This window comes from Trichomycterus rosablanca, chromosome 5, assembly GCF_030014385.1.
Source record: "Trichomycterus rosablanca isolate fTriRos1 chromosome 5, fTriRos1.hap1, whole genome shotgun sequence".
Lineage (NCBI taxonomy): Eukaryota > Metazoa > Chordata > Actinopteri > Siluriformes > Trichomycteridae > Trichomycterus > Trichomycterus rosablanca.
In genome coordinates, this window is record NC_085992.1 from 22,446,969 (window position 1) to 22,460,972 (window position 14,004).

At 35.6% G+C, this 14,004-nt stretch overlaps 1 protein-coding gene across 2 annotated transcripts in view; it reads left to right on the forward strand.

Moving 5' to 3' along the window:
- The window catches only part of fgfr2 (fibroblast growth factor receptor 2), a 47,088-nt gene extending 34,470 nt beyond the window's left edge, over window positions 1-12,618 (forward strand). For both annotated transcript variants that reach the window (XM_062995865.1, XM_062995866.1), the window contains 7 exons: window positions 2,347-2,457; window positions 2,564-2,754; window positions 3,899-4,021; window positions 5,406-5,476; window positions 8,453-8,590; window positions 9,735-9,840; window positions 11,110-12,618. In XM_062995865.1, coding sequence (XP_062851935.1) covers window positions 2,347-2,457; window positions 2,564-2,754; window positions 3,899-4,021; window positions 5,406-5,476; window positions 8,453-8,590; window positions 9,735-9,840; window positions 11,110-11,274 — 905 coding nt within the window. In that variant the 3' untranslated portion in view covers window positions 11,275-12,618. The remainder of the gene's footprint in view (window positions 1-2,346; window positions 2,458-2,563; window positions 2,755-3,898; window positions 4,022-5,405; window positions 5,477-8,452; window positions 8,591-9,734; window positions 9,841-11,109) is intronic.
- The last annotated feature ends 1,386 nt before the right edge of the window (window positions 12,619-14,004 follow it).

The window sequence follows — 14,004 nt, forward strand, 5'->3', positions numbered from 1 at the left end:
CTTTTATATTTATGCAAAATACAAACCCCATTTCCGAAAAAGTTGAGACATTTCGGAGAATGTAATAAAAAGAAGAATCTGTGATTTGTTGATTTGTTTATTCTTTTTAGTTATAAAAATAGAAAGAAAAGGTTTCCAATGTTTCCACTGATCAACATCATTGTATTTTGTAAATATAAAAACATTTAAAATGTGATACCTGCAACACACTCAAAATTTGGGCAATGATGGGTCGTGGCTCAACACTTTGTATCAGACTTCACAAGAGAAAGCGATTTTCCAAATAATTTAGGTCTTTTACCATCTACCATACATAATATTGTGTAAATATTCAGGGGATCCAGAGTAATCTCAGTCCATTTTTTCAAGTTCTCTATGCCAGAGATGAAAAGGACCATCCAGACTGTTATCAGTAAAAAATGCAAAATCCAACATCTGTCACGATATAGACGTGCATCAGTGCCCACGGCATGAATGCTTTGCATATGTGCAAGTTGCCATTGATGCTAAACTGTGTATTGGGATATTAGAGGTGAATGCTGCCACCAAGGTGATGTTTTTTCTTGTGAAGTCCATGGTAATTGATGGCATGTGCCATTCTGTATGCGCTGCAGGGCCTCTTAGACACAGAACGATTGTGCGTGACTGGCCTGCCTGTGGTCCAGATCTCCTATGGAAAGTGTATGGTGCTTCATGACCACAGACCGTTTAGCAGCTAAAGTCTTGCATCAAACAAGAATAGAGAAAAATTCCACTGGCAAAACTGTCCTCAGTTCCTCAGTTTCTACCCATTAAAAAGTCAAAACATGTCTCTGTCCCAACATTTTTTGGCTGTGTCAGGTATTAACATTGGAATATCATGTCTTTCTACTTTTATCCATTAAATTAAGATTCAAGAGACTTAACAATTGACACATTTTTCTTTTTATTGAATTTTACCAAACGCCCCAACTTTTCTTGATATTAGGGTTTGTATAAGATGTTTGTATAAGGGTTTGTAAGTGGAGGAGGGAGAAAAACACTGACATGGAAGATTCAGAAAAAACACAGTAAAATATAGAAGGAACTCAGGTTTATATATAAAAAAACTATATTACATACTGTAAAGTTGACTTTTTGAATCTTGCCTCTGCTATCTGCATGTCTATAAAGACAACAATTGGCTTGTCCAGGGGAGGGACAAGATTCGAATGGAGGAAAACATGGAGTTTGGTGCATGATTCTCCGTGCATCTTGCGTAATACTTTTGCACTCTGCATTAGAATAAGGCATATATTAATAAGAAGCTGTACAAGAGACAAAGTACACTAATAAAAGTGCAGAGACAGAAAATAAGTGAGAGCGAGAGAGAATAGGCTGCAGTGGGTCTGGAGAGAAGAAAAAGGAGAGAGAGGCCGCTTAAGGGTTATTTGCTCGTGCTGAATGATGCTTGGGTCAGTAGGTCGCATAGCTGCTTTCTCTCCCCCAGCCAGCTGCAGCAGCTTGTCCCCTCACCTACACGCACACATACACACACACACACACACACACATACACACACACACACACACAGAAAAGTTAAGAAGGGGCCACAGTTTAAAAAGACACTTTGAAACACGTGGAGGAGGGGTGACCTGATGACCTCTTGAAGAGAAACTCAGGCAAAACTTTACCAAAGAAGTTCCCCTTTAACAGTCTGACTTCAGACCTCATCATTATTTGTGCAATTCTTTTAGAGTTACTAAGAAAAAATAATTTTGCTATGGGTTGATAGTAAGAACCAATGTATGACAAGGGTACAACCATAGGAGAGGAATGTCTGCCATGCGTTTGTGTGGGGGTGTGCCACAGATCCGTTGCCAGATAATAAAAGGCAACTGTGCTAAAGGTAATTACGCAAAATTAAATGAAGCAGTTTTAATTCAGAGGTAGTGAAAGGACTGCTGTGTAATGGGTCACTTAATGTAATTCTATAGTGCTGTGGTGAATGCTTCTGGAGTTAAGGTTATTTTCTAATTATGTCTGTACTCAGAGAGATATTAGAAATCTTTACTTCAGCTCACAATACACCAGCAAAAGTGAGTAAAATCTAATACAGAAATAGTGCAGTTAAGCCATATTATACTTTGATTGATTAGCTTGCAGTTGCTTTGTTTAAAAACTTGTAGCATTTGTATTACTGCTCTTTAACCGCTCATACTTTATTTTTGCCCCATTAAATATTGCACATTTATTTGGCTAAATAAATAAATTGAAATAATGGTTTTTTTAAATATTTCGTTTCTAAAAAGTTTAGTTTCTAGGTTCTGTGTCCATCATTATAAGATTCTAAAACACACAAGTAGTAATATTTTTTTTTCTTTCTAGATGATGCCACAGAGAAGGACCTATCTGATCTAGTGTCAGAGATGGAGATGATGAAGATGATTGGTCGACACAAGAACATCATTAACTTGTTAGGAGCATGCACACAGGATGGTAAAGCAACAAACACAGTACTAATACAACATTTCCAGATTAAATGCAACACATTTGCTTTATTATTCAACAGGATTCAATTTGTACATTCTTCACATCTCTTTAGGTCCTCTGTACGTGATTGTTGAATACGCATCTAAAGGAAACCTGAGAGAGTATTTAAGAGCCAGACGGCCTATTGGGATGGAATACTCCTACGACATAGCTCGTGTCTCTGAAGAACCTCTCACGTTTAAAGATTTGGTCTCATGCACTTACCAAGTGGCACGTGGTATGGAGTACCTGGCTTCTCAAAAGGTAAATATGATTCTACACATTTATAAATAAATAAATAAATAACCAGTTATGTAAATGTAGTACAATTTTATGTATTAATGACATGATGTACATTCTTGGGGTGTAAGTCCATTTTAGAAAACATCTCAATAAATATTGGACATAAGTACTACAAAATGTGTATCATATATAACACTTACACATTAATACAACAGTAGTTGCTTAATATAAATACATTTTAGTGCTTTAAAATGAAGATTATTTTTGAACGTAAACTTGGCTAAATTATATACTATTCTATTTAAAATAGTTTGGCAATATTGAATGTTTGAGACGTGACATGATAGGGCAGCTTTAAAGATATTGTACTAATTTTTTCAGGCCTTAAATAGTACAGTTAATGACAAAAGCTTTACATTTTTTTTCAAATAACTTAGAGTTAACACAATATTGCATTATGTACTGGTTTGTTTACCACATCAAGTGGCTTGGCCTCAAGTTAACATGTTATATTATCTTATATTAGATAGTATAATCTAAAAAAGGAACATATATTTTACAAGGCTATTATTAGATATTGATACACATGTTACCTGTTAAATCTTCATATATCATATTAATTTCAATAGCTTTCCTAATAACAACGATTTCTACCTTATACTTGTCATTGACCAAAATGAGATTGAGATGAGAGATTATTATTCTTATTTACAACAGCTAAATAAACATGTTATAAACATTTAACTAAAACATTGTAAACAACAGTTTGTACTTCTGTAAAATTAGAAACATTAAATTTTTTACATTTGTGTGGTGCATAAAGTGGGGATGAAACTTAACAGCATACGATCATGCATAATGTCTTTAGTAAGTAAATGTGTCAACTAAACTCTGATAAATCTTTTAAGGAATGAAAAGTGTCTTATCACACTCTCACTCATTCAAATACACAAACACACACTTGCTAACACAGACTTATATGCACATTAAGTCAGGCAGATCAATGGCAGCTTATTGCCATTTGTTTCAATCATAATGTTCAATTTTGGAAGTCACATTTGTTTCTGTTGCTCCTTTTATGTGATTTACATGAACAGGTAAACATCTTTGCTGTAATCTCATCATCTCTTCCTTTTATCTCTGTCATTCTATCTCTACATGGCAGTGTATACACAGAGACCTAGCTGCCAGAAATGTTCTGGTCACGGAGAGCAATGTGATGAAGATTGCAGACTTCGGCTTGGCCAGGGACGTTCACAACATTGATTACTATAAAAAGACCACAAATGTAAGCTGTTTTTCACATCTTTCATACACGTCAGAACTATTGCTGTTTTTTAGTTTGTGTATCTGATCTAATCCAAATGCATCATTTACCAGCAACATGCGGCTTTGTATCTCCTTTTAGTGGGCCCCACTCTCTACCACTGTTTTTGTTCTTTTCTGTTTATCTTCTCTTTCTTTTACTTGGTAGGATTTGTGGATTCCCATGCAGCAACTACAAGAAGTGACTAGAACCCTCTTTACCCATTTAAGCTGCATTCCTTGTTTTTGCACCCTTAAAAAAGTTAAACAGACCATGAGAAAAAGGGAGGGGGATTAGCTCATAAACCACAAACCAAAGCACATTAGCCTAGCTTTCCTGCTATTTTCCACTATTATATTAATCTTTTGCTACTATTCCTGTGTGTTTAGACTGGCTTATCCCATCTTAGATTGGCTTATTTTAGTCCATTAATGTTAGAAGATTTCTCTGTGATTACAAGGTTTAGGTTCAGAAAGGCTGTGTTTCTGTGAATAACGAGGATAAATACAATGACAGTAATGTGTCGTTAATGCTACACCGCTCCATCAACACGGGTTTGAATCTGGTTATCTGGTTATTTTGTTAGTGGCTATGTTTTTCCTTTGCATGTGTGAGCTTGCTTTGCCTAATTTTATCAACTAATTTAAAATAAATTACCCTGCAGTTATCAAATGGACTTTAAAATAAACAGAAACTAGATTACCAAAGCCAACAACATGGCTGCATTTACATTTTAAATCTCTAAAGCCAAAAATACTATTTTTTTTAAACAACCGGGTTTTACATTTTTACCCGCTTAGCTCACTACAACATAACTGGCATAAGGCTAAAAGGTAATGGCTTTTAAAACATTTTATTATCTTGGTACCACTCTGTCTAGCTGGCAGGTACCCAGAAACAAAGCAAATTCCTGGCAAGAGCAGCTACACAATAAACTGGCAACCTTAAATCAGCCAGACAAGTTTCACAATTATATGCTAAAATATTATATTTTTATGTGGATGATTTTTTTCTCATTAAAACATGCCAATAAATGGATTGGCCTATTATTAGGTATTATGTTTTGTCCACAGTGTGTTATAATATTTTGCCCAGTGCTTCAGAGAAAGACTCCTGATCCACCATGGGCATAACAAGGAACATTGTAAATGAATAAATAAGTACATTTATTTAAATACACAAATAATAAGGACTAAATATCTTCACAGACATGTGTGACTTTAGTCTAACAAAATTCTTGACTAATGAGAGTACTGGATTAAGAGTTGAGACAGTTAAAATCCCTGAAGACATTTAGAGTGAAATACCTCTTGTGTCTAATTTTGACCTGCTGACCTTTAAGCCTTGTCTCTGGGTGTGTTTACAGGGTCGTTTGCCGGTGAAGTGGATGGCTCCTGAGGCTCTGTTTGATCGTGTCTACACACACCAGAGTGATGTGTAAGTAGAGCTTTAATACATTTAAATCATTTTATAAAAATACAACCACTGTAACATGCTATCTTAACTAAAACTGGTATTTTTTAGATTCTAAGAACTGTAATGAGCTAAAGTGATTATGAAAATCCTGAGGTATAACAGTGATGCATATGGAATAGATCTACAACAAGAATGATCAGTAAACAGAGAAATAATTACATATTTTTAGTTAAATAAAAACATCTGGTTATTTTGACAATGGTCTACGTGCACTCTTATTTGTTGCAACATCATTTTGCCCTAATAACTCCTAAAAAGCTTCTGACACTTCTATGTATCTTCACCCAGTCTCTTCTTAAAAAAACAAACTGATGGCTTTCTTTAAATCACATAAACAATGTCTATGAGATTTAATTCTGGAGACTGAGAATCATCATCCCCACATCATCACTGACCCACCCCCATGCTTGACTGTATGGATATTATTCTTTTGATCACAAGCTTCACCTTTCTTGCACCAGACAAGTCGCTGATCCATATGGCCAAAGAGTTACAGTTTTGATTCGCCTCTCCATAGAACTGTGTCCCAGACATGTGCAAGCCTATCAAAATTCCTTCCGCCTTATTCCAGTTGACCCTTCTTCTTTATCAGTTGACCCTGCTTCTTGCTCAAGAGTGGTGTGCATTGTGTCTTGAGTCTGGACATGAAATCCTTGGTTGGTAAATTATGTTTTCATGGTTGCCACATTTGTCCCAACATTTATCAGGTCATCCAGTAAGTCTTTTGCAGTAACACAGGGTTTTTCATTGTTGTCCTGATAAGATTGCTGAGGCCTCGTGACCAAACATATGCTTTCTCCCATAGCCAGAAATAGTCAGAAAAGGCTTCCAGTGGTGTCTCTAGAAATGTTCATGGTCTTGGAAATCATCTTATACTTATAATGTTCTTAAGGTGCAGTGACATTATTGTATTTACTGAGGTGCACTGCTCTCAGCTTTTGTGACAGCTTCTTCTACTCTAAAATATTGCATCTTTCATTGTCTTTGTTCATTTGCTGTATCAATCAACTTGTAAAAACTAAATCTAGTTGTGCAGAAAATATTTTAGAGTTTTAAATCCTTATTTTTTGGGAGGTTAAATGTCTCACATTGCATCTGTAGGTAAGGTAGGGCTAACTGAGCTTTTTGGTTTTTGTAAAATAAAGAAAATAGTGAAGTAAAAGAATTTTTGATTGAGAAAGCAGGGGAGAAAGATAACTGTTTTGTCCAGAACTGTGGCAAAATGATAGATTTTACGCTTGACTTGTGGCCAGTGCTGTGTTACTAATCTGACCAGCTTCAAAGCTTCTTAGACATGCTGAGCTCTTACCTTACCATGGCCCTTATAGAAATAATCCTGCCCCTCTCCATTTTTCTGTTTATTCACACCCCTCTTCCTGTCAGTTTTTTCTAAATGTAAATACCTGACCCAAGATATATGTTTTTTTAAAGGGATTTCTTTGTAAGCACAGTTAAATAAGGTAATCAAACAAGCATCATGTCTGAGGTGTACTAGTGTGTGCACACTTGCATGTTAGTCTTTTAGTAACTATTTTTCTTTGGGCTGTGTTTTGAAGAGGTGCAAGTTAACATTATCCTGCAAAATATAAATGTTAGTAAATATATATTAATTATAATCCTTAACATTTATTTAAAATTATGTAACTATGTGGCTTTTATTGCTGATCATGCATTATCACTCTGTGTTAAAATTGGTTGTTCTTTTAGCTATGTGAACCTGCAGCTAGGGACCCAATCCATACATGAGGTCAGATTACATTAACACATGCATAATAAAAAGCTGCCGTTTAGTTAAAGGACTCCCTAGGGCATAGCAGATTTGCTGAGGTTGCTGTGTGTGTGGCTAGGTTGATTGTTTTGCTGGATAGGGTTACATATTTGAAAGTGACTTAATTGAACAAGACTACAGCCACTTGGCTATAACACATGGTTATAAAGTGTTGTATCTTTTGTTTTACTGTGGTATAGAGGGATTATTAGAGCTGTGCTGTAAATGTTATCTCAGATTTACTGGGCAAAATGGATTTAATTAAATTTCTATGTAAGATAGATTTGACAGTGTGTCAGAGAATAATGAGATTTTATAAAGATGATTATTAACTGAATTAGTAATTAAAATGCATATACTAGTTGCTTTAAAATGACCCAGTAGTGGTAATGGCCCATGGCCAGACAGGTTTGCTGCTGTGCAAAAATGGTCCAAACAGTATTTCCAGTGGTGTGTGGTATGTTCAAGGTCTTGGAAATCGTCTTAACCATTGCTCTTTAGGGGGTGGGAAAAATTTTGCCCCTAACATACGTAAGTGCTGGTTAAAATAAGTGCTAACTTAATTTTTATTAGGGCATTGCAGTGGCACTTAGTGTTTGGAAACAAGGATCCTTCCTGTGAAGTAATTTCATTAACATGACAGTATTTTGCTTTTGCTTTTTGTAATTCATATTCCTCCGGTGACTGTAATGATGTAACACAGTATTGTGCCATGCAGGCTTATCATTTCCCTGTTACAACTGAACCAAGCTCATTCCTTTGTACAGTGGTTCTTTCCCCTGGGTCGAAACCGCTGTTTGTTTTGGCTCAGACACTGCATGTCATTGTGGCCGTCCAATGAGGACAAAGGCTAGCTTTTAGTCTCAGAAGGTTGGTGTTCACTTGCTGTGAGCATGGTTTCATGGGCCAGAACTCCTATGAGAACATTTAGACTTTTACAGTCTTTGCTTTATAAGTTCTTAACGATCATAAAACTTGCAAGTTCTAAATGACACATGGACTTTAAATTGGTCAGTGACCCAGATAAATGTGGACAGTGAAGCAGAAGTAAAGGAAGTTTCTTGCAAGTAATTCATGGACAAAATATGTTAAACGTCATCTAAATGGGACAGTCGTAATGGTCATAATGCAACAATTAAATAAAATTGTATGTGTGTGTGTTTGTTAAGTTGGTCATTCGGAGTACTTATGTGGGAGATCTTCACGTTGGGTGGCTCACCATACCCCGGAATTCCTGTGGAAGAGCTATTTAAACTCCTAAAAGAGGGTCATCGCATGGACAAACCAGCCAACTGTACCAATGACCTGTAAGTCTATAAGTTTATTTCCCACATGATTTTCTACATGACTTTCTGTGTGATTTCCTACATTATATGCATGGGCTAAAATAAACTTTTATATCACAGCTTTATATTTTTACACTATTTATAAAAGTAAGTATATTCCTGAAATATTGTCTAAATGTTGTCTGACTCGACAATGTCTTTTATATAAAGTAATGATACGAATAAATGTCCAATCTGACTATGTTGTACATGTCAAATACTGTATTACATTTCTGCACTAGAGAACTTGGTCAGGTATTTAAGAAATATTGTTGGCTAATGAAACTGTCCTGCTGGTTCTGATCAGATCTGACTGTCTGCTATTAGTTTATTAATGAAATGGTTCTTTGTACATAAAAAGTAATGTTTGGTGTTCCACTAGGCTAAGAGAGACATATTTCTTCTTATTTTTTATTATACATTCTTCACTATGTAGTTTTTCAGAAATATAGTATTACTTTTTGCTGTTTTTATTTTAGCCAAACCAGGTATTAGACGTAATCTAAACGATGTGGATTGTCTTTTAAAAAGTATGCACATAATTATTATCATCTAATATACATCACTAAGTTAAGAAATATACTGCTGTTACCTGATGCTATAAAACTAGTCAATACTTTTATTACCTCTAGTTTAGATTACTGTAGTGCCTACTGAATTACTTCACTACCTTAGCATATTATTTTGGTGCCTAACGGCCAGAGAAAGCCAAAAACAAAAAGCACCTTTTTGAGCACATTGTCTTCTTAGTTGAATAATTGATTTAACTAGGAAGATACTCTTAATACTCTAAACTTTTATTGATACTCATGACTCAGATAGACTAAGATTAAAATGTGCTATTAACTGCACAAAAATTAAAACAAACATTGGTTTGTGGGGATGGTGTTTAGAGTTCAACTATTCTAAAGTCCTTACTAGAACTAAAAAGTTTCATATTAACTCACAATTCATTAGCTGCCTGTGAAGCTTTACATTACAAACCTGTACAAACATTTTATTTATTAACATAGAAACATAGAAATATACAGAACATAGAAATATAATTGTTTTAGTAGCTGCTGCATATTTCTGGCAGAGTACTGAAATTCACTCTCATTTTTTATTGTTTTTGACTGATTCACAGGTACATGATGATGAAAGACTGTTGGCATGCCATGTCCTCACAGAGACCCACATTTAAACAGCTGGTGGAGGACTTGGACCGTATTCTTACATTGGCAAGCCAAGAAGTAAGCTGGGTGGACACACACACACACATACACACACATACATCCAGGCCATCAGATCAGGCCAGACACCTTCCTGTAGTTCTGGTATTTATCAGCCCAAGCTGATTTTGGCTGCAATCATCAAGATTTAGCAATAGTGGAGGAGGGAGAGCAAGAGAAAGCAAGAAAAAATAATCAAATGGCTCCAATGGCAGAGTTTTGGGTCAAGAGTTACATGAGCTTTGATTTGCTCCAGGCCTCAAACCCTGCACTAATGTTGCTCAATTACTGGCCACAACTCTCTAAATGGTGCGCCAGCTCTGACTTATTTAATCCCAACCTGTTGTCTGCTATATCCTCACAACAGCACAAGAGATGCAATGGGATGGAAAGCTGTCAGGGCATGTAAACAGAGTTTGATTTTAAAGCTAAAGAGAGAACTAAGAACCACATACTTTCTGTTTTTAAACTTTTGAAATCCAATAAAGCCATTTTTCTTGGTCTCCATTTTTTCTCCCTTGCTCTATCATTCTCCAGCTCCAAACTTCTCAAACTGCTCACAGATGTGAAGGTTTTTAGTAACGTGAGCTGTCTTGTGTAAAAGAGGGGGAGTCCAAACCAAACACTATGTTTTAGATACCAAAAACCTCTTCCTTTGCTTTACATTTTTCTGAGCCACAAGAGGGGAAAATGGATCAAATTAACCACTAAACTCCCTCTTTCATTCTTTCCAAAGCATTTTTTGTTTTATTTGATTGATGGGGTCTCTTTGAAATGCTTTGATGTGTAGCATAGTTTTTTACCGCATGCTACGGATGCATGCAAAAGTTCGCAGTGCAACCTCAATTTTGTTAAATTTTATTAACATGAAGAAAAACAAGATGTGTGTTTTCTTTCTTGGTGTAATACTTTCCTGCTCAAAATGTTAAAACATTCTGATTTAAAATAACAGTCTTGTACTGTGTAGACTATACATAGTTGACCAGACTAGACAGCAAAACTGCAGAAACTCAGGCCAGTTTAGAGGCAGGTTTTATATTTGCTGTCTGTATATGCTTTCAAGCTACCTTAAAATGTTATACAAATAGTAGTGTGTATGTTAGTATTCTATACATATGCGTTTTTATACATTATGCATAAATGCCACCTCTGCAGTCTTGTCGAGGCACCTGCATGAGTCAGAAAATTGTTCTCTCTGTTATCTACACATTTGATCACTATCAATTCAATTCTTTTAATGTTTACATGTGGGTGTGTTTAACACTTAGTCCTCTCTTTGTCCTTTTGAAGGAATACATTGACCTCTGCGCCCCAACAGAGCAGTACTCACCAAGTTTCCCGGACACACGGAGCTCCTGTTCCTCTGGAGACGACTCTGTCTTTTCCCATGAGCCCTTACCGGATGAGCCGTGCCTTCCTAAATACCAGCACATTACTGGTGGCAGTAAAACATGAGGCTTCCAGAAACACACATTCCAGCAAGAGGCTTTAGACTCTTTAAACCATATTTCCTATTTTTGCTTCCTTTCATTGCTCGCTGCTTCTGCTGGACTTATGAAGCAAGGGATGCAGGGATTCAGGCAATGCTGCTGTCCATACAATGAACAATGTATGTGTGTGGCAATACATAACTTATGCACAAAAATGTATACACACACTCTCGAAAAACGTGACCAAGCTCTTAAATACAGATTATGGACCCAACAATATATGACTGAATGATAAGTTAATCTAATGGGTTCTCTTTTTTCTGTCTGTTTTGTTTTGTTTGGGAGTTTTTGCTATTCCAGACCATTTCCTGACATTCCAAGGACTCTTTATTACTGGAACCAGCAAAACGATGCGCACTAAACACAATCAAGCAAGAGACCAAGTGGACTACAGATAAAAAGAGAACAGGGAACACAGTTTATCAGGCACACATAAACTACCGAACTGACTACACTGCCTCTGGTTCATTTTTAAAATATTATTTTGATATGTTCCATTTTTATATTGATAACGTAGTTATCAAATGAAAGCCCATGCAGTTATTCTTAAAGGATAAAAATAATACATGGTATATTGCGCTGGGTATATTTGTAAATTTATAAAATATATGTAAAATATATATATATATTTACAGTGAATTATTTTTTCTGTGGTCTTCCAATTATTACTTCCTTTTGTTCCCTGTAAGTGACACTAAGTATTCAGCCACATTCCCAGAAACATGTACTCTCTGTCACACACACATACAGGGACGCACACACACACATACACACACACAGGCACAAACTTGACTTACTCTTAAGATGGTGACACTGTCAAGTAATGTCAAGCATTTTCAGGGAAAGAGCATGTTAATTTATTGACCTTTATGTTTAGAAAATGAATCAACAGATAAATGGCAACAAATAATGGCATAATAATGACAATGAAATAAGTAACAATTCATATTGTTTAAATCTTTTTTTTAATTTAAAGAAAAACTTTACTGAGTCAATGGTACAAATAAATTAGGTGAATTAAATATGAAATAATCTACAATCTACAATTTTTTGCCAGATAATTCTTTTTTTTTTGTAGAGGATGTTGTTTTTAACCAGCTGATTTCAATCTCAGTTTTGTATTTGAATGTAATAATTACTGGACACACACAGACACAAACCTACTGCAATCGTTAACTCTCTTACAGGTACAAAGTAATTTAATTTAAATCAGCAAAAGTATTAAAAATTGTTTGTGTTCACTTTCATATTTTACCTGCCAAACGAGATGATATTTTTTATCATGTTCCTGACAGATTTGCAAATAAAGGTGAAAAAAAATTTTGCGAGTTGCATTATTTAATAATTTTATTGTTATGAAGAGCATAAAATACAATGTGTTTTTGTTAGTAACATAAAGCATTACATTTAATATTTTGTTTGTTTGTTTATTAGGATTTTAATGTCATGTTTTACACTGTACAAGATACTCGTTACACAAGGTTTATCAGTTTACATCGAACACGGTCATTGACAATTTAGTATCTCCAATATACCTCACTTGCATGTCTTTGGACTGTGGATGGACCCCGGAGCACCCTGAGTAAACTCACGCAGACACAGGGAGAACATGCAAACTTCACACAGAAAGGACCCGGACCAGCCCACCTGGGGATCGAACCTAGGACCTTCTTGCTGTGAGGCAACAGTGCTACCCACTTAGCCACTGTGAAGCCCCTAATATTTAGTATTAACTATCTGAAATTCTACTGCAAGTAAAATTTATTTAAATGCAAATGCAATAGATGTAACTATAACAAATTACTGGCTACCTCTGCTTACATGGACACTTTTTTAAGCTGTTTTTCAGTGCCACATTTACATTTCTTACTCCTTTTCCAAACGTTTTCTATTCCAAAACAATTATTAGAACTTGATTTCTGGCCAAAATTCTGATTAGTTATAAAGCCAACTACATTTACAACTGAGTTTAGCAGTTCTGTTTTAGTAAGGTATTCAGCGATTGTGTTGTCTTTCTGTAAATTGGCGGCATATCCAAACTATATTTCTCCACTATTTCTGGGTCAGTTTTAACCTACAGTGACAACACACATAATGGAGTGGTTAATAAAAATAAATTAATACAATTTCAAATAAATTAATTAAATAAATATTGTCCATCTGCTGTATGTCTTCACTTAATATTATTTCAAGAAACTAAAGAATTCATTATTACCACATATTTTTCAAAACATAATGATTCTTAGACAGTTTTAAAGCCCAAAAGTAAGTTAGTCAGAAGAGCAATTAAGTGCATCACTGCATATCCCTTTCTCTGTTTTTCATTCTGATGGGATTTTAAAGCTTAAGCTTATTAAAGCCCCTCAGCTACATGGCATAGTTCAAACATGCCTTTTCCCGACATTCTGAAGGAGCTGAGAATGTCCCTTTTCCCTCCACCTTGGAAGAAGAGTAGCAGCACAAACCTGCCATTATTGAAATTAGCCTTCACTCAGGAAGATGTTTAAGACACTGATACTAGAATTAAGGATGTTGTGCTTCTACATGAGGCTCATGTGTGAGATTACAGTGAAACACCCAAGTTCAAACATTTCATAAAGCACGAGGCTCACTGCAGTCCCCCAAACTTCAGTTACAACTTAACTTGCATATTCAGTTGTCATTCTTCCTTGCAAATGACCTGAGATCATCTGGG